The sequence below is a fragment of the Macaca fascicularis genome, chromosome 1 (genome assembly GCF_037993035.2).
Source record: "Macaca fascicularis isolate 582-1 chromosome 1, T2T-MFA8v1.1".
NCBI classification, from domain to species: Eukaryota; Metazoa; Chordata; class Mammalia; order Primates; family Cercopithecidae; genus Macaca; species Macaca fascicularis.
Genome location: NC_088375.1, coordinates 106,146,690 through 106,165,484, shown reverse-complemented (window position 1 = coordinate 106,165,484; position 18,795 = coordinate 106,146,690). Strand labels below are relative to the sequence as shown.

The 18,795-nt window shown below is 52.3% G+C and overlaps 2 protein-coding genes across 22 annotated transcripts; both read left to right on the top strand.

The window, feature by feature from the left end:
- The first annotated feature begins 1,638 nt into the window (after positions 1-1,638).
- FLAD1 (flavin adenine dinucleotide synthetase 1) lies at positions 1,639-10,993 on the top strand. Of its 21 annotated transcripts, none has more exons than XR_012414146.1 (8): positions 1,639-1,697; positions 2,504-2,728; positions 6,014-6,758; positions 7,463-7,610; positions 8,093-8,160; positions 8,242-8,431; positions 10,447-10,668; positions 10,784-10,993. XR_012414146.1 is itself a non-coding variant. In XM_005541638.4 (8 exons), the coding sequence occupies exons 2-8, from the start codon at positions 2,648-2,650 to the stop codon at positions 10,917-10,919; spliced, it is 1,473 nt and encodes a 490-aa protein (XP_005541695.1). In that variant the 5' UTR covers positions 1,639-1,697; positions 2,504-2,647; the 3' UTR covers positions 10,920-10,993. The 21 variants fall into 21 exon arrangements, 9 of the variants coding, with proteins under 9 accessions (XP_005541695.1, XP_005541694.1, XP_073850495.1 ...); XR_012414139.1 differs by having other exon boundaries at positions 8,062-8,160; XR_012414152.1 differs by having other exon boundaries at positions 1,639-1,965; positions 7,483-7,610; positions 10,595-10,668.
- Positions 10,994-11,459: 466 nt separating this feature from the next.
- On the top strand, positions 11,460-11,899 carry LENEP (lens epithelial protein). The gene is made up of 2 exons (XM_045362266.2): positions 11,460-11,722; positions 11,804-11,899. The coding sequence occupies exon 1, from the start codon at positions 11,482-11,484 to the stop codon at positions 11,665-11,667; it is 186 nt and encodes a 61-aa protein (XP_045218201.1). The 5' UTR covers positions 11,460-11,481; the 3' UTR covers positions 11,668-11,722; positions 11,804-11,899.
- The last annotated feature ends 6,896 nt before the right edge of the window (positions 11,900-18,795 follow it).

The window sequence follows — 18,795 nt, the reverse complement described above, 5'->3', positions numbered from 1 at the left end:
TTTGAGGCTGTTCCTCGTCTGTAAAATTAGCATGATATGTATCTCACAGGGTTTTTTTTTTTCTTTTTGATGGAGTCTCGCTGTCGCCCAGGCTGGACTGCAGTGACACAATCTCGGCTTACTGAAAGCTCCGCCTCCCAGGTTCACACCATTCTTCTGCCTCAGCCTCCCGAGTAGCTGGGACTACAGGCGCCCGCCACCGCGCGCGGCTAATTTTTTGTGTTTTTAGTAGAGACGGGGTTTCTCCATGTTGGTCAGGCTGGTCTCCAACTCCTGACCTCAGGTGATCTGCCCGCCTCGGCCTCCCAAAGTGCTGGGACAAGGTGTGGTTTAGCAGTCTTACAAAGAATGAATTTGGCCGGGCGCGGTGGCTCACGCCTGTAATTACAGCACTTTGGGCGGCCGAGGCGGGTGGATCACGAGATCAGGAGATCGAGATCATCCTGGCTATCACGCTGAAAACCCGTCTCTACTAAAAAAAAAAAAAATATATATATATATATATATATACACACACAAAAAAAAAAAAAAAAAAAAAAAAAATTAGCCGTGCGTGGTGGCGGGCGCCTGTAGTCCCAGCTACTCGGGAGGCTGAGGCAGGAAAATGGCATGAACCCGGGAGGCGGAGCTTGCAGTGAGCCGAGATCGCGCCACTGCACTCCAGCCTGGGTGACAGAGCGAGACTCCGCCTCAAAAATCAAAAAGAATGAATTCAGGCCCTTACCATTCAAAATGTAGTCCACAGAGCAGTGGGATCACCATCACATGGGAAATAGCTAAATGCAGATCTCAGGCCCCACCCAAACCTACTGAATCAATCTGCATATGAGAAGATCCCCAGATTATTACTGGAAAAAAGTTTAAGATGCACGTTTGGGCCAAAGGCAACTGAAATGGGGGTAAGCTCGGATGATGTGAGGATCCAGAGTAAACATGTAAGGCACTCCCTATTCGCTGCCTCGTTTGCACCTACAAGACCAGTAACTGGGAAAGGTGTCATTTGAACTAAGCACCATCTGGAGCAAGGTGGAGGAAGAGAGGGTTTTGGGACTCTTTCTTGTCAAAGAGGTTTAAGTAATTAGTTTTGTCTATTATACTAGAGATAAGTTAAGGTTCCACACACCAAAAGCTCACCTACTCCAGGGTCTTCATACCCGACAGACAATGGTGATAATCTTTCTCCGTGTCCCTCCAACTTCTGCTACAAAGTAAGATCCCTGCTCACTCCAAAAGCCCTTAGCCTAGTGTTAGAGTCACAGTAAATGAAAATAGCTTAAACCATGGCTAACTGACTCATTAAATAAAACAAAGCAACATATGCATAACAATAATTTGAATCCAGCACCAGAAACACCCCTAGGACCTTACTTCACCTCCAACCACTGCTCCTTTCGCGCCCTAAACTCCTGAGGTCCCGCCCCCGATCGTGGGCTAAGGTCCGGCCCCCGTATTTCCGGGCGAGGGGTGGCCAAGTGATTGTCGCTTATAACAATCAGGCCCTGCTCTCACCTACTGGCTAAAACCTGAGAGCGACAGTTGAATACACCAATGGGACCCTGGAAGAGTCTAAGCGACAGCCAAAATCACCACTCAATGTCAGCTAAGTGTGAATAAGGCGGGACTTTAAGTACGGAAGCTGCCCCGGGACATGAGGAAAGGAACAAGGGAAAGACCCGGTGAAGGGGCAGAACAGGCAGGTGAGAGCCTAGGAGCCCTCAGTAATCTGAAGCTTGGTGGGGACAAGGGATTTCAGGGCTAGAAAGGGTGCAGAAGCCTGAAGTAGAAAGAGACGGGATTTTGGTCCGGGGTGGAGAGAGCGAATGCATTGAAAAGGGCCAAGGCCCAGGATAACGTAGACATTTAAAGGGGCAGATGCCCCGAAGAGACATTCAAAAGGATACAGATGTCCAAGATAGAGCAGACACTTGAGGAGACCAGCTCAGCAAACGGAAGACACTTAAAGCGGTAGGTTCTCAAGAGAGAAGGAGTTTTTAAGACTAGAGTTAAGCTTAGAAGACATTTAAAAGGGCATGGGGGCCGGGCACGGTGGCTCAAGCCTGTAATCCCAGCACTTTGGGAGGCCGAGACGGGCGGATCACGAGGTCAGGAGATCGAGACCATCCTGGCTAACACGGTGAAACCCCGTCTCTACTAAAAATACAAAAAAAAAAAAAAAATAAGCCGGGCGAGGTGGCGGGCGCCTGTAGTCCCAGCTGCTCGGGAGGCTGAGGCAGGAGAATTGCGCGAACCCGGGAGGCGGAGCTTGCAGTGAGCGGAGATCTGGCCACTGCACTCCAGCCTGGGCGACAGAGCCAGACTCCGTCTCAAAAAAAAAAAAAAAAAAAAAAAAAAGGGCATGGGTTGGGATTGGGGAACACGTTTATTAAAGAGGCAGGAATAAAGGAGTCGCTTGTCAAGGATCTGGTTAGAGAAGACTAGGGTCTTCCTCTAAGGAGGAACGTGCACGCCTGCTCTCCCCCATTGTCCTTTCTGGCTTCTCCAGGTTCCCTCGACCCAGGATCCCCTGTTCCCAGGCTATGGCCCCCAGTGCCCTGTAGACCTGGCGGGCCGCCTGTGCTTGCGACCCCTATTTGGGGGTCTAGGTGGCTACTGGAGGGCCTTGCAGAGGGGCAGAGAAGGCAGGACCATGACATCTAGGGCCTCTGAACTTTCCCCGGGGCGCAGCGTGACGGCTGGCATCATCATTGTTGGAGATGAGATCCTTAAGGTGTGTCTGGGACAGAAAAGGGGGGAGGGCGCCGCGTTCTCTTGTCCTTAAGGGCCTGCTGCACATCCCTCCATGGAAGGAAATGAGACAGGGTGGGAGCCTCCTTGCTGCAGTAGGATCCTGGAGTGGATGCAGCATACTGAAGGAAAATTAACCCTCATTCTTTGAATTACTCTACTGAAAAACTTGTAGCAAAGTCCCTACAATTTTTCAACCTGAGAGCTGATTGAAGAAAAATAAAAATAAAAAGGTCATTGCAATTTACCAAGCAGTATGGTAGAGGGCAGAGGGGCTACACAACAATGACAGGAAGCCCCTTGAGTAGAGGAGGTACAGGTGTATGTATTGTATATTTAAGAGTTTTACTCAGCCTTTTTGGAAATGGCTCAAGGATGACAAGGGTTTTTTTATTTTTGAGACAGGATTTTGCTCTGTCAGCTAGGCTGGAATGCAGTGGCACAGTCACAGCTCACTGAAGCCTCCATTTCCAGGCTCAAGCAGCCCTCCTGCCTCAGCCTCTGAAGTTGCTGTGACTACAGGTGTTAGCTACCACACCTGGCTAATTTATTTTTATTTTTTTGCAGAAACAGGGTCTCACTGTGTTGCCCAGGCTGGTCTCAAACTCCTGGGCTCAAGTGATCCTCCCACACCTCATCCTCCCAAAGTGCTGGGATTATAGGCATGAACCGCCGAGCTTGGCCAAATGTCAAGTTTTAATAGTAATCTTTTTTAATATTCTTTGTAAATTTGTCTTTTTTTTTTTTTTTTAAGATAGCGTCTCACTCTGTTGCCCAGGCTGGAGTGCATTGGTGGAATCTCAGCTGACTGCACCTCTACCTCTCGTGTTCAAGCAGTTCTCATGCCTCAGCCACCCGAGTAGTTGGGATGACAGGCATGAGCTACTGCACTCAGCCTTAATAGACCCTTTTTTTTTTTTTTTTTTTTTTAATTTTTGGTAGGGATGGACAGGGTTTCACCATGGCTGGTCTTGAACTCCTGACCTCAAGTGATCCACCCACCTCAGCCTCCCAAAATGTTGGGATTACAGGCGTGAGCCACCGCACCCAGCCCTGACCCCCTATTTTTATTTTTGTATGTGTGTGTATGTGTGTGAGACAGAGTTTCGCTCCTGTTGCTGAGGCTGGAGTGCAAATGGTTGCTCACTGCAACCTCTGCCTCCTAGGTTCAAGCAGTTCTCTCACCTCAGCCTCCCAAGTAGCTGAGATTACAGGCACCTGCCACCACGCCTGTCTAATTTTTGTATTTTTAGTAGAGACGGGATTTCACCATTTTGGCCAGGGTGATGACCCTTATATTTTAAGTGCCTACTAGAGCCTGGCAGTGTGCTATACATCACATATATGTGATTTTACTAATCTTCACAACAACCCTACAAAGTTGGCACTTTTTTTCTTTTTTTTTTTTTTTTTTTTTTTTTTTTTTTTTTTTTTTTTTGAGACGGAGTCTCACTCTGTCGCCCGGGCTGGAGTGCAGTGGCCAGATCTCAGCTCACTACAAGCTCCGCCTCCCGGGTTCCCGCCATTCTCCTGCCTCAGCCTCCCGAGTAGCTGGGACTACAGGCGCCCACCACCTCGCCCGGCTAGCTTTTTGTATTTTTTTAGTAGAGACGGGGTTTCACCGTGTTAGCCAGGATGGTCTCGATCTCCTGACCTCGTGATCCGCCCGTCTCGGCCTCCCAAAGTGCTGGGATTACAGGCTTGAGCCACCGTGCCCGGCCTTTTAAAATTTTATTTTTCTGTGTGTGTTTGTTTTATAAACGGGGTTCTCACAATGTTAAACAGCCCAGCCTCAAGCAATTCTCCCACCTCAGCCTCCCAAAGTGATGGGTTTACAGGCATAAGCCATCTTGCCTAGCCTTTTTTTTTTTTTTTTTTTTTTTTTTTGAGACAAAATCTCACTGTCACCCAGGCTAGAGCTAATTTTTTGTATTTTTGTGTAGAGACAGGGTTTCACCATGTTGCCCAGGCTGGTCTCGAACTCCTAGGCTCAAGCAGTCCTCCCACCTCAGCCTCCCAAAATGCTGGGATTACAGGCATGAGCCACCACACCTGGTCAGCAAAAAAGCCCAATTAATGATTAAACTGAGGGTCAGAGAGGTTGAGAAACCTGCCCAGGGTTACATACCTAGGAAGTTGTAGAGATGGGATTCCAGCCTAATGCCTGATAATCTCTTACTCCAAAACACAAACCCTTTTTTTTTCTTTGGTGACAGGGTCCCTGTCACCCAGGCTGGAGTACAGTGGCACGATCTCGGCTCACTGCAGTCTCTGCCTTCCGGGCTCAAGCAGTCCACCCACTTCAGCCTCCCAAGTAGCTGGGACTACAGGCATGTGCCACCACGCCCGGCTAGTTTTTTTATTTCTTTGTAGAGATGGGGTTTTACCATATTGTGCCAGTTGGTCTTGAACTTCTGAGCTCAAGCAAGCCACCCCGCTTAGCCTCCCAAAGGTCTGAAATTACAGGCATGAGCCATCACGCCCGGCCATCAGAACACAAACCCTTAACCACTAAACCCATTGTAGACAATTAGAGGGAGATGGGGCTGGAAAAGAAGATAGGGTGTACGCCACAGACAGCCCCAAATACTCTGCAAAGGAATTTGAACTTTATTCTGTATACATTTGGAAACAACAAATGGCTTTTAAGTCCAAGAGTGATGCAATCACAGTGACGCATTAATAAAGGTTACTGAGGAGACAGAGCAGAGCACTGTGGCTGGAGGCTGGAAGCCTGGCCAGGAAGCTGTTGCCATTGTCCAGGTGAAAGGTGCTAAGGACCTGCTTGGTGGCAGTGGGGACAGAAAGAAGAAAGCAGGCCAGGCGTGGTGGCTCCCACCTGTAATTCCAGCACTTTGGGAGGCTGAGGCGGGAGGATCACTTGAGACCAAGAATTCAACACCAGCCTGGGCAACATGGCAAGACCCCATTTCCACAAAAAAAAATTAAAATGAGCTGAGCGTGGTGGCACGCACCTGTAGTCTCAGCTACTCGGAAGGCTGAGGTGGCCCTTGAGCCCAGGAGGTTGAGGCTGCAGTGAGTTGTGATTGAGCCACTATACTCCAGCCTGGGTGACAGAGACCCAGCTTTAAAAACAAACAAATGGATTTTCCCACTCTTGTGTCCAGTCCAGGCCCCTCAGCAGCCTGAGGTGGTGTCCTTCAAAGAGCAGAGCACTGCATCATCAGGTGGATGCAGCCATCATCTCCAACCCCCTGCCCTTCATCCCTACAGTACTGACGGCCTCATCCTCCCCTTCAACCCCCAGGGACACACTCAGGACACCAACACCTTCTTTCTGTGCCGGACACTGCGCTCCCTAGGGGTCCAGGTTTGCCGAGTCTCAGTTGTACCTGATGAGGTAGCCACCATTGCAGCTGAGGTCACCTCTTTCTCCAACCGCTTCACCCATGTCCTCACAGCAGGGGGCATCGGCCCCACTCATGATGATGTGACCTTTGAGGCAGTGGCACGGGCCTTTGGGGATGAGCTGAAGCCACACCCTGAGCTGGAAGCAGCCACCAAAGCCCTAGGAGGGGAAGGCTGGGAGAAGCTGTCATTGGTGCCCTCCTCTGCCCGCCTGCATTACGGCACAGATCCTCGCACTGGTCATCCCTTCAGATTCCCACTGGTCTCCGTCCGAAATGTCTACCTCTTCCCAGGCATTCCAGAGCTGCTGCAGCGGGTGCTGGAGGGGCTGAAGGGACTGTTCCAAAACCCAGCTGTTCAGTTCCACTCAAAGGAGCTGTATGTGGCTGCTGATGAAGCCTCCATTGCCCCCATTCTGGCTGAGGCCCAGGCCCACTTTGGACGTAGGCTTGGCCTGGGTTCCTACCCTGACTGGGGCAGCAACTACTATCAGGTGAAGCTGACTCTAGACTCAGAGGAAGAAGGACCCCTGGAGGAATGCCTGGCCTACCTGACTGCCCGTTTGCCCCAGGGATCGCTGGTCCCCTACATGCCCAACGCCGTGGAGCAGGCCAGTGAGGCTGTATACAAACTCGCTGAATCAGGTAGGGACCTTATGGAGGAGGGGCAGTATGCCCAAAGCCATTGGTGCCACCCCAGATCTCAGTAATGCAGGGGCTGTTGGGTGCTTCCTGCAAATCCCAGGGAGGGCAGAAGATAGCTTCTGTTAATTCATTATTCTTCCAATAAACGTTGATTGAGTACCTACTTTCATCAGCACTGTGCTAGGTGTTGGGAATATAGCCCAAAAGAATAATGTATGCCCTGCTCTTGTGGACGAGTGTTTTAACAAGAAAGATGGACATTAAACAGGTGATCCTGCATGGGGTGATGAAGGGAGTGATCTCCCACAGCAGGGAGATCAGCCTTGATCTGGGGTCAGAGAAGGCAAAGTGACATAAACTGAGCGATAAGGAGGATTTGGTCTAGTAGGTGGGCAAGAGCCAATAGTATGAATGATGGCCTGCAAGGAAGCAGCATGGGGTTTAGGGGAATGGAAGGAAGCCCACACCCCACGCCCCCTGCTACGGAGGAATGACACTGAGGCTACCGTGAGGTGTGGCTGGGTGGCAGATGGCAGGTCAGGGGCCAACTCTGCAGGGCCTAGTGAGCAGCATGAAGGAGTTTGGACTTTATCCTCAGACAATTGGGAAGATATCAAAGGGTTTAAGCAAGGGCAGCATGCCTTCACTCCCCTTTGATAGCCATATGTGTCCATCTGATGCCCTCTTCCCTGCCTTCTTGGCAGGGTCTTCTCTGGGGGAAAAGGTGGCAGGTGCCCTACAGACCATTGAGACCGCCCTGGCTCAGTACAGCCTCACCCAGCTCTGTGTGGGCTTCAACGGGGGCAAAGACTGCACCGCCCTCCTGCACCTCTTCCATGCAGCTGTGCAGAGGTGAGCCTGCCCCCTGGGAGACAAGACCCCTGATCTGTTTCTCCAGTTCCACATCCCAGAAAGCAAGGGGAGAGGGAGTGTATAGGTGGAGTTCAAGGGGGAGATAGTCTTGGTGACCTCTCAGTTCCATTCTCCCACCATATTGAGCATATGATATGTGCCTGGCCTTGTGTATGGATGTGCAGGCCACTATCCCTGACCACAGGGAGGTCACAGTCCACTGGGGAGATGGGAGATTTACATACCTGAACCAGGGATGCGTGTTTAGATTTGAGAGGTGAAAGGTCAGAGTGGGCTTCCCAGAGGAAGTGGGTCTAATGGATGGAAAGGACAAGGAAAAGGGAGAAGGGGTGGGAGTCTGTTCCAGGGGCCAAAGAGAACAGTGAGCTGTTTCAGGAGAGCCATTTCCCTGTCCATGCTGGCAAGCCTGTGGATTCTTCCCCCTCCGCAGGAAATTACCTGATGTTCCAAACCCCCTCCAGATCCTGTATATCCGCAGCATCTCCCCTTTCCCTGAGCTGGAACAATTTCTACAGGATACTATCAAGAGGTACTAGGGGCCTGGAGGTTTGGGCTCCAAGAGAAGCTTGACAGAGCTCACTCCCGACCCCTACTTCTGTTTCTTCCTAAGGTATAATCTGCAGATGTTGGAAGCTGAGGGCAGCATGAAGCAGGCCCTGGGTGAACTGCAGGCACGGCACCCCCAGCTGGAGGCTGTCCTGATGGGCACCCGCCGGACTGACCCCTACTCCTGTAGCCTCTGCCCTTTCAGCCCCACTGACCCAGGCTGGCCTGTGTTCATGCGCATCAACCCACTGCTGGTAATGGGGAAGAGGGTTGATCGCCTTCAGTCTCACGTGCCCCATCAGTCACTGCACCCTAGCTCACTTGTAGTAGTGGGGAGGCTAGAGCCTGGAACCTGGATGAAGGGGCCTCATCATCCAAGTGAGGCAGTGCTATCTGTTCATTCATCCTTTTGACCAATATTTATTGAGCCCAAATTCAATAGCAGGCATTGTGCTTCCTACTGTGGACAGAATAGTGACTTAGACCTGTGCTGTCTAATATAGCCACTAATTATTTATTTATACTTAAATTTTAATTAATTAGAATGAAATACTTATGACTAAAAACCACTGAATTATATACTTTAAAAGGATGAATTTGACAGCATGTGGATACCTCAATTTTTCAAATTAAGTACAATTAAAAATTCAGTTCTGGCTGGGTGCGTGGCTTATGCCTGTAATCTCAGCACTTTGAGAGGCCAAGGTGGGCGGATCACTTGAGGCCAGGAGTTCGAGACAGCCTGGCCAACATGGTGAAACCCCATCTCTACTAAAAATACAAAAAATTAGCCAGGCGTGGCCAGGTGCGGTGGCTCACACATATAATCCCAGCACTTTGGGAGGCCGAGGCAGGCGGATCACGAGGTCAGGAGATCGAGACCATCTTGGCTAACAGGGTGAAACCCCATCTCTACTAAAAATAGAAAAAATTAGTTGTGCGTGGTGGCGGGCACCTGTAGTCCCAGCTACTCAGGAGACTGAGGCAGGAGAATGGCGTGAACCTGGGAGGCAGAGCTTGCAGTGAGCTGAGGTCGCACCACTGCACTCCAGCCTGGGCAACAGAGCAAGACTCTGTCTCAAAAAAAAAAAAAAAAGCCAGGCATGGTGGCATGCACCTGTAGTCCTAGCTACTCGGGAGGCTAAGGCAGGAGAATTGCTTGAACCTAGGAGGCGGAGGTTGCAGTGAGCTGAGATCGCACCACTGCACTCCAGCCTGGGCAACAGAGCAAGACTCTCTATCTCAAAAAAAAAAAAAAAAATGCAGGCCGGGCATAGTGGCTCACACCTGTAATCCCTGCACTTTGGGAGGCTGAGGCAGGTGGATCGCCTGAGGTCAGGAGATCGAGACCAGCCTGACCAAGATGATGAAACCCCGTCTCTACTAAAAATACAAAAATTAGCGGGACATGGTGGCAGGCACCTGTAATCCCAGCTACTTAGGAGGCTGAGGTAGGAGAATCACTTGAGCCTGGGAGGCAGAGATTGCAGTGAGCCTAGATGGCACCACTATACTCTAGCCTAGGCAACAGAGTGAGACTCCGTCCAAAAAAAAATACAGTACTTTAGTATTTGTACTAGCCACATTTCAAATGACCACCATATTAGACAGTAGAGATATAGAACATTTCCATCACCACAGAAAGTTCTGGCCAGGCATAGTGGCTCACACCTGTAATTCCAGCACTTTGGGAGGCCAAGGTGGGCTGATCAATGCCTGTAGTCCCAGCTACTCAGGCTGAGGCAGGAAGATCGCTTGAGCCAGGGAAGTCAAGGCTGCAGTGAGCCATGATCATGCCAGTGCACTCCAGCCTGGGCAACAGAAAAGACCTTCTCTTAAAAAAAAAAAAAAAAATCGGGCGGGGCATGGTGGCTCACGCCTGTAATCCCAGCACTTTGGGAGGCCGAGGCAGGCGGATCATGAAGTCAGGAGATCGAGACCATCCTGGCTAACATGGTGAAACCCTGTCTCTACTAAAAATACAAAAAATTAACCGGGCGTGGTGGCTGGCGCCTGTAGTCCCAGCTACTCAGGAGGCTGAGGCAGGAGAATGGCATGAACCCGGGAGGCAGAGGTTGCAGTGAGCCGAGATCGCGCCACTGCACCCCAGCCTGGGCGACAGAGCAAAACTCCGTCTCAAAAAATAAATAGACAGACATGGTCTCTGCCTGTCCTCCTGGAGCTCCACCCTTGCAGTAGAGGGTGGTTCAGGAATGGAAAGCAGAGAGTGGAGAAGATGAAGTCCTTATCTTTGTCTTTGCATACATAGAGCAAGCTATACCAGAGAATCAGATAGCAAGCCCTCCTCCAGAGGCCAAGGGAGCAGAAGAGCCATCGATGGGCCCCTTCCCAGGACAGCAGGGGTAGAAGTGGGAGAGGGGAGCATTTGTGACTATTCTATTACTCTGACCTCCCAGGACTGGACCTACAGAGACATCTGGGACTTTCTGCGTCAGTTGTTTGTCCCATACTGTATCCTGTATGACCGAGGGTAAGGGTATTAGGGGAAGGGAATGGGTAAGGGAGTTTTTAGGGTGCTGGAATAGGGAGGGCCAGTAGGATTGCACACCCTACCACATACTTGCCCTCTACCCTCCCTGCTCCAGATACACATCACTGGGGAGTCGGGAGAATACCGTGCGGAACCCGGCTTTGAAGTGCCTGAGCCCAGGAGGACACCCCACATACCGTCCAGCCTACCTACTGGAGAACGAAGAAGAGGAGCGAAACTCCCGCACATGACCTCCCACCCTAGGAGGGAGGGAAGGACACTGTTCTAGGGTATAACCTGGCAATAAACCATGCCTGTCACTGTGCCTGTTGCTCTAGCTGTGTCTTCCTGCTCCAGAGGATGGGAGAAGCAGAATTGGGTCAAATGCTGCCAGCTCTGACTGGCTGTGCTCACTTTAAGGGGCAGGGCAGAACAGGCTGGAAAGGAGCTCTCACTGATGGTTCTCAATGTCAGCCTCAGCAGGAGCCCACCAGAGGGCAGAAGCAGGAGTTGTGCCAACCACTGGGAAAAGGGCAATCAGGCAGGGCAATACCCTGGCTGGAAGAGGGGAAGCTGCCTTGGCCTAGTTGTGGAGGATGAAAGATGGAGTGGCCAGGCCTTCCCTCCCACTAACCCCACCCTCCCATCCCTGTCTAGAGGGGCTGACTCAGCCTGTTCCCAGGCCTAGAACCTTCCCTTTGCTAAACCCTGGATCCTTTGTCTCTGTAGTCATGAGGCTGAAGGGGGTGGGGACAGTGTTGATAAAAGGCACTAGAGGCAGCTCCCACACCCTTCCTCAGAACTGCTGCCCACATGCAGCCCCGGACACAGCCCCTAGCCCAAACCCTACCTTTCTTCCTCGGAGGGGCCCCTCAAGACACTGGGCTGCGGGTGCCTGTCATTAAGATGGGCACAGGGTGGGAGGGCTTCCAGCGGACCCTGAAGGAAGTCGCCTACATCCTCCTCTGCTGCTGGTGTATCAAGGAACTGCTGGATTAATGGTGGCAGGGAACTGCCTCCTCTCCCCACCAGCACCATGGCTGGCATCGCTCAGGTGGGCAGGATAGAGTAAACAGGAGGCATAGCTGCAGCTTCTGTGGCAGAGCTTGCCTCAGCTTCTCATTCTCTTCTTTAGCCCCCAGCCCAATTGCCATCAAGACTCCTGGGGCCAGCTGTGCTTGACCAAGGATGGGCCATAAACAATGAGTAAAGAGTGAAGTGTGGATCCTGCTTTGAGCTGTGTCATCTGGCGGACCTGCCTCATCTCTGAGCCTCCTCCATTCCCAACCCCTGCCTCTGGGGAACCTCTGGTGGGCAGGAGCTTGGACTGATCTGGCTAGGACCCCAGTAAGATTGTGGCAAGACCTGGCACTCCAAGCTTGGCACAGTGGGCCCACCAGCTCAGATGGTTGATCTTACTATACTCTCATAGTACCAAGAATGGACTGTCTCCTAAGATAACTGAGAATCACTGAATTATAAATATAATCCACAGGCTTTGAGGCCCAAGATTCTAAATGTCTAAAGGGGAATCAGAAAAAGTCAGCACTAGAAGGGTCTGAGAGCCAGGGTGCAGACCAGGGAGGGAAGGAGCTTGTCCTGAATAGAACCAAGATTGAAAGCCAGGTTCCTGAGTGGGGAGGGTGGAAGACAGTCCAGGTTCCTCTCAATCTGTGGGTAAGGAGGGGACCCAGCTTGAGTAGGGTCTTCATCTGTGAGGCCAAGGGTGTATGGAAACCCAGAGGACCCAGCCCTTTCCCAAATAGAAGACCTGCCCAGGCAGCTTCCTGCTTCTGAGGATCTTGGGGAAAGCACTAAGCTGAGGCTAGTCCCCAGCTCCTGAAGGAAGTGGAACCGCATGAGCTACAAGAGCTCCCAGCTCACATACAAAGCTACAAGAGAAAGGCACCTGTGTGGCCACATGGGTCCCCCAGGCTTATCATGGCACAGCCCTATCAGGACATAAGCAGCTAGATTGAGCAGAATTGGCTCTTGACTTCCTCTTGGTAGCCACAGCTGGCATTTTCCAGGAGTTGCTCCGGTGGTGGAGGCGCATCAGCCACGTGCGTCATCCTGCTCATGGGGCGCTTATGCTTACTGATGCGCCCACCCACAGCCCCCACACCTCAGAGCCAGCCATGGGACTGCTCAGTATTTCCCTGGGATCCCCACCCAGCATTCTCTGTCCCCTCTTAGGGCTCAGTTTTCATCCCCCAGCCCTTTGTCACTTGGGGCACTGGCCTGGAGATTACGGTAGATAGGGCCCTCTTCCTCCCTGTCTGGGACCAGCTCTTCCTCAGCCTTCTTGTTAGTTAACTCTTGTGTTTTTTTGTTTTTTTTTTTCTAGGTTCTTTTTGTAAAGGTGATATATGCCCACAGTAAAGAACTTTAGGCCAGGCTGGGTACGATGGCTCACACCTGTAATCCCAGCACTTTGGGAAGCAGAGGCGGGCGGATCACCTGAGGTCAGGAGTTCTAGACCAGCCTGGCCAACATGGTGAAACCGCATCTCTACTAAAAATAATCAGCTGGGCAAGGTGGTGAGTGCCTGTAATCCCAGCTACTTGGGAGGCTGAGGCAGGAGAATCACTTGAACCCGGGAGGCAGAGGTTGCAGTGAGCCAAGATCATGCCACTGCCCTCCAGCCTAGGGGACAAGAGTGAAACTCCATCTCAAAAAAAAAGGCAGGGCTGGGTGCGGTGGCTCCCAGCACTTGAGGAGGCTGAGGCGGGTGGATCACTTGAGGTCAGGAGTTTGAGACCAGCCTGGCCAGCATGGTGAAACCCCATCTCTACTAAAAATACCAAAAAAAAAAAAAAATTAGCCAGACGTGAGGGCACATGCCTGTAGTCCCAGCTACCCGGGAGGCTGAGGCAGGAGAATGACTTGAATCCAGGAGGTGGAGGTTGCAGTGAGCCAAGATTGCACCAGTGCACTCCAGCCTGGGTGACAGAGCAAGACTTCGTCTTAAAAAAAAAAAAAAAAAAGAACTCTAATAGTTAAAAGTCTCCTGGTCTATCCCCCAGTCCCTTAGTGCTGCCCCTGGAGGCAACCATGGTTACCAGTTTCTTGGAGAACATTCCAGTCTATGCATAGACTGCATCTTCATTCATTCTACAAATATTGAGTTTTTCAGGGTATACTTATATCAGTGTGGGTCTTTGGATACAGCAGTGAACAAAACAGATCCTTGTACTTGTGAAGCTTACATTTTAGGGGGCGGACAGGACAAACTAGAAACATTTTTTAAAGTATGTATATGTTATTAGATGATAGGCACTATAGGAAAAAAAAAAGTGGAAATCGAGCTGGTGTTGGGAATGGGTCATAGAGAGCCTAAGAATTTGAGCTTTTATGCTGAGTGAAATGAGGAACTATTGCAGGATGTTGAGCATGAAATGAGTTTTTTTACTTAAAAGGCACAAGCTGGCTGCTGTGTTGAGAACAGACTTCAGGGGAGCAAAGGTAGAATACGAGTGACCTATTAGGAGGTAATGGCACAATATAGGCCAGACACGTTGGTGGTCTCAGACCAGGTTTATAGCAAAAGCAGTAGTGAGGGGTGGCTGGATTCTGGATATATTACTCTTCCTAGTTAGTTAACATACTCTCCACATTGTTCTGCACTTTGCTTCTTTTCCTTTGATAAACCTTGGACAGGATTCAGGATCCCATATCAACACATGGAGAACTTGTCCATTCTTTTTTACAGCAGCCTAGTCTCTACAGTACTCCAACTTGAGCTTATTTCTTATCCCTGGCAGGTCAGTGCATCTTTTTTTTTTTTTTTCTTTTTTTGAGACAGATTCTTACTCTGGCACCCAGGCTGGAGTTCAATGGTGCAACCTCAGCTCACTGCAACCTCCGTCTCCGGGTTCAAGTGATTTTCCTATGTCAGCCTCCTGAGTAGCTGGGATTACAGGAGTGCACCACCATGTCCTGCTAATTTCAATTTTTTTTTTTTTTTTTTTTTTGAGATGGAGTCTCGCTCTGTCACCCAGGCTGGAGTGCAGGGGCACGATCTCAGCTCACTGCAAGCTCCGCCTCCCAGGTTCACGCCATTCTGCCTCAGCCTCCTGAGTAGCTGGGACTACAGGTGCCCGCCCCCACGCCTGGCTAATTTTTTGTATTTTTAGTAGAGATGGGGTTTCACCGTGTTAGCTAGGATGGTCTTGATCTCCTGACCTCCTGATCTACCCACCTCGGCCTCCCAGAGTGCTGGGATTACAGGCGTGAGCCACCATGCCCAGCCAATTTTGATATTTTTAGTAGAGACAGGGTTTCACCATGTTGGCCAGGCTGGTCTCGAACTCCTGACTTCAAGTGATCCTCCCACCTTGGCCTCCCAGTGTGCTGGGATTACAAGCATGAGCCACCGTGCCCAGCCTCAGTGCATCTCTTTAGGCATCCACAAAATGCAGCTTAGTGCTCTTGGCTGGTCCGTTGAGAGGCTCTTACCTGGTCCCAGTGATGGGAGTAGTCAGAATTTACCTTCCCATGAATCTGGGGCTCCTTCTTCCCCCTCAGAGCCTGTACCCTATTTGGCCAGCTCCAGCCCTTCCTTCCCCGACTCAGGCCCTGGCCTACTGCCTTCTTTTCCTTTCTTAGGCCTCACTCCCCACAAGCGGGGCAGTGCCTGGAGGTGGATCCTGGAGTCTGAGGTCTGAGCTCAAGGGCCTTTGCCAGGGGAGGGGAAGTCTGGCAGAGACCACTGGGGAAGTGGTGGGTAGAGGAAGGCGGAGTCCAGGGCTGTGGCCTGTGGTGAGATGGCTGATAGAGAGCAGCAGGGGGAGTGAGACTGCCAGTGGCCCAAGGAGAATGTGAGTGGGAAAGAGGGCTTTGACAGTGTAAAGACTGGAGAATAACAGAAACCTCAGATACCATTCAGAGAGCCCTTTTCACAATACAGAGTGCTTTGGGCGCCACGGAAGTCCACTTCAGCAATTATCCCATGTTAACATGAAGGAAATAGGCCCAAGAGGTGAAATGATTCACCCAAGGACATACACAGCACACTGCAGTAAAGGAGTCATTTAGCAAACCCAGATTTTCAGATCACCAACTCACTGCTTCTCCTAATGAGCCTGCCTTCCTCTTCTGAGCTGCTGTTGCATGGAGATGGTGGCCAAAGTGGCCTGGAGGCAGGGCCATGCAAGCAAAAGCACGGAGGGTACCACCACCCCACTCTGCACCCACTCCATGCCACTTCCCACCTCAGCCCTAAGCTCCCTGTTCTCAGCCCATTTGGAGGTTTCAGCCTCAGCCCTTTCACCTAATCCACACAGGCCAAGAGATCTTTCCTGGCCCATGGCTGCCCACTCTGTGGCTGTTCCCCCACAAGTATCTCTCCCCAACTAGGGCAACTCAGGTTTTGAGTGTCCAAACTACTCCCTCAGGAACTCAAGTGGAGTGAGGTGGGAGGGAGGTGAAGGAGACAGGGTACAAGATATTAGGTTGGTGCAAAAGTAATTGCGGTCTTTGCCATTAAAACCTCGCATACCCCTTGGTGCCCTGGTGCCCTCTAATGGTCACAGGGGGTGGGGGAATGGGTGGAGTAGGAATGGAGACAAGAGGGACCAGATGGATGTGACCCCCAAGTACAAGAGCAAGAGGAGAAGCCTGATATCCAGGATTCCCAGCGGATTACATCGGATACAGGACCCTCGTTGGCATGCGAGAAACAGGTGGAGAAGAGGGATCACGGCCCAAGGGTCTGAGAAGCGGCAGGCAATAAACTGGATATCACAGCAATAATCTGGCGGTGGGGAGGCGTGGGTGGGTGGGGGTGTCCCACGTTTTCCCAACACCACCAACAGGCCGGCAGAAAGGGGGATGTGGCAATCATTTCACTGACAGAGCCAGAGCGCAGGCCTACCCCCAAGGGCATAGGCTTTTTTTGTTTTGTTTTGTTTTCTGAGACGGAGTTTCGCTCTTGTTGCCCAGACTGGAGTGCAATGGCGCGATCTTGGCTCATGGCGACCTCCGCCCCCCCAGGTTCAAGCAATTCTCCTGCTTCAGCCTCCCGAGTAGCTCGGATTACAGGCGTGTGCCACCACGACTGGCTAATTTTTGTATTTTTACTAGAGACGGGGTTTCACCATGTTGGTCAAGCTGGTCTCCAACTCCTGACCTCAGGTGTTCCACCCGTCTCTGCCTCCCGAAGTGCTGAGATTACAGGCGAGAGCCACCGCGCCCGGCATGGGCATAGGCTCTTACTTACATCCTATTTACATCTCTCTTGCATGTGAGTTATTTTCCCCCACCCACTTTCTCAGTTACTCTCAGACTCTAGGGTGTTCGCCAGCCTTGGAGCGTACCCGTTCCTCTAGCCATTCTCCAGCCTCAGTTCCTTTCCATCATTCGCCCTCAGCCTTTCGCCTACCCCAGCTTCAAAGAAGCGACCATACCTCCTAGCTGGCTGGGTTCGAGGAGCCGGGGACCTGCGCCTCCTGGTGGCTGATCGGAGAGAGGCTGAGTGCAGAGGGGTTCTCTCGCCTTCTCTGGGACGTGGAGTTTTGGAAAATGTTCCCCTGAGCTTCCTGAAGCTAAATTTACCTCCCCCGGCTTTGGGGGGCGCAGAGATCCCGGCGGCGATTAGCGCTGCGCGGCAGCCGGCTCCAACCCAGAGGCCCGGAATAGGCGCGGAGTTATAAATAGTGCCACCCGCAGGTGTTGGGGGGAGTCGGCAGGAGGGGGGTACCCCTGGCGGCCACGGCCCCTTCAGGTGGGTTGGGCGGTCGCGGTGGGAGCGCTGGGGGGCGGGGGGCGTGGGGGTCTGCGGTCTGAGCGCCCCCAGCGGTTTCCTGGGCGGCGGGTTTTTCGAGGGAAGCGGAGGCAGTCGAGGATGGGGGGGAGCAGCGGGGAAGAGGTGGGCGCCGGGCGCAGGCTGACACTCCGCTTGCAGCTCAGTTCCCCACATTCCGAAACAGTCCCCCAGACCCACTCACGCAGGACCCCGCCCAGGCAAAGCCTCGCCTATCTCGCCACCTGAAGGCCTCTTTCCCTCAGGTTCCGCAAGCATCTAACTTCTATGCTTCTACCCTTTGGCGCACGTGGCCCAGTCAGTCCGGGCACCTGGCCCTCACTCCGAGTCGCTGTCCCCAGCCCCAGGTATTCAGTCCTCCCACTCGGGGCTTTCATCCCTCTCTTAGGGTAAACACTTCCTTCTCTGAGTATTTCTCCAACTCGTGCTACTCTCCCCAAATATTAAGGTCTAGCTGGTCACCTAAAAATTTAAGTCTTAACGTGAGGATCTGGGACGCTCCCCTATCCCCAGGCGGCCCCTGCAGGCCCCTCACTTGCCCTCCAGCTCCCAGTTCCAGTCTGGGCCTGGTGGCGGGGCGGGGGCGGCCGGCCCCTGGGGCCTAGCAGGGGCTTCAAGGGAGGGGGCGGGGTCTCCAGTCAGCGTTTCTCTACCGCCGCTGTTTCGGTCGTTTGGCGTGGTTAGGGGTTGGGGTAAGAGGGAATTTCAAGTAGGGGTTCCCCACTCCGATTTCTGAGTAAGGAGGGGAGCTATTTGCACCAGGAGAAAAAAAGAGACATGGGAGGGTGGGCGTCACTGAGGAACTAACTGAGGGTTCCAGGACTATTGGGAATGAGGTGGGGAGTGGCAATCTAGCCGCAGAAAGATCAGTCATGTTCAGCCAGACGTAGAACGCGACCCTCAGGGGGGAAGTTGAGCGAGGCAAGCCTGAGGCACTGGGCACCTTCCGAGTTTCTGTACCCAAAGGCTGGTGCCAGGGAGCCCGCCCTGATATTGCCTCTGGAAGCCCTGGCCCTGCCCTTCCCGGGCCACGTTCCCACCCCCTGTCCCCCGCCCCCTTTCTTTGGCTATCCCCTTTCCTCCCCAAAGCAGCCCCCTCTCCATTTCACTTGTGGCACTGCCGCCTAGCTCCTAGCACAGCCCTTCGCCAGGCCTGCACTATCCGGACGGCTGGAGTAGGACGGGGAAAACCCGGGCCTGGACCCCACCAGCTCCCGGCCCCTCCGGACCACAATCTGTCCGGCGGGGCTGAGAAGAAAACCCGGAGCAGTGACCGGCCTCGGGACCCAAGGGGGTCAGGGACGCTAGGAAAACCCGGAGCGGATTACTCGAGCCAGAGCGCCCCATGCCTGCAGCTACCTCCT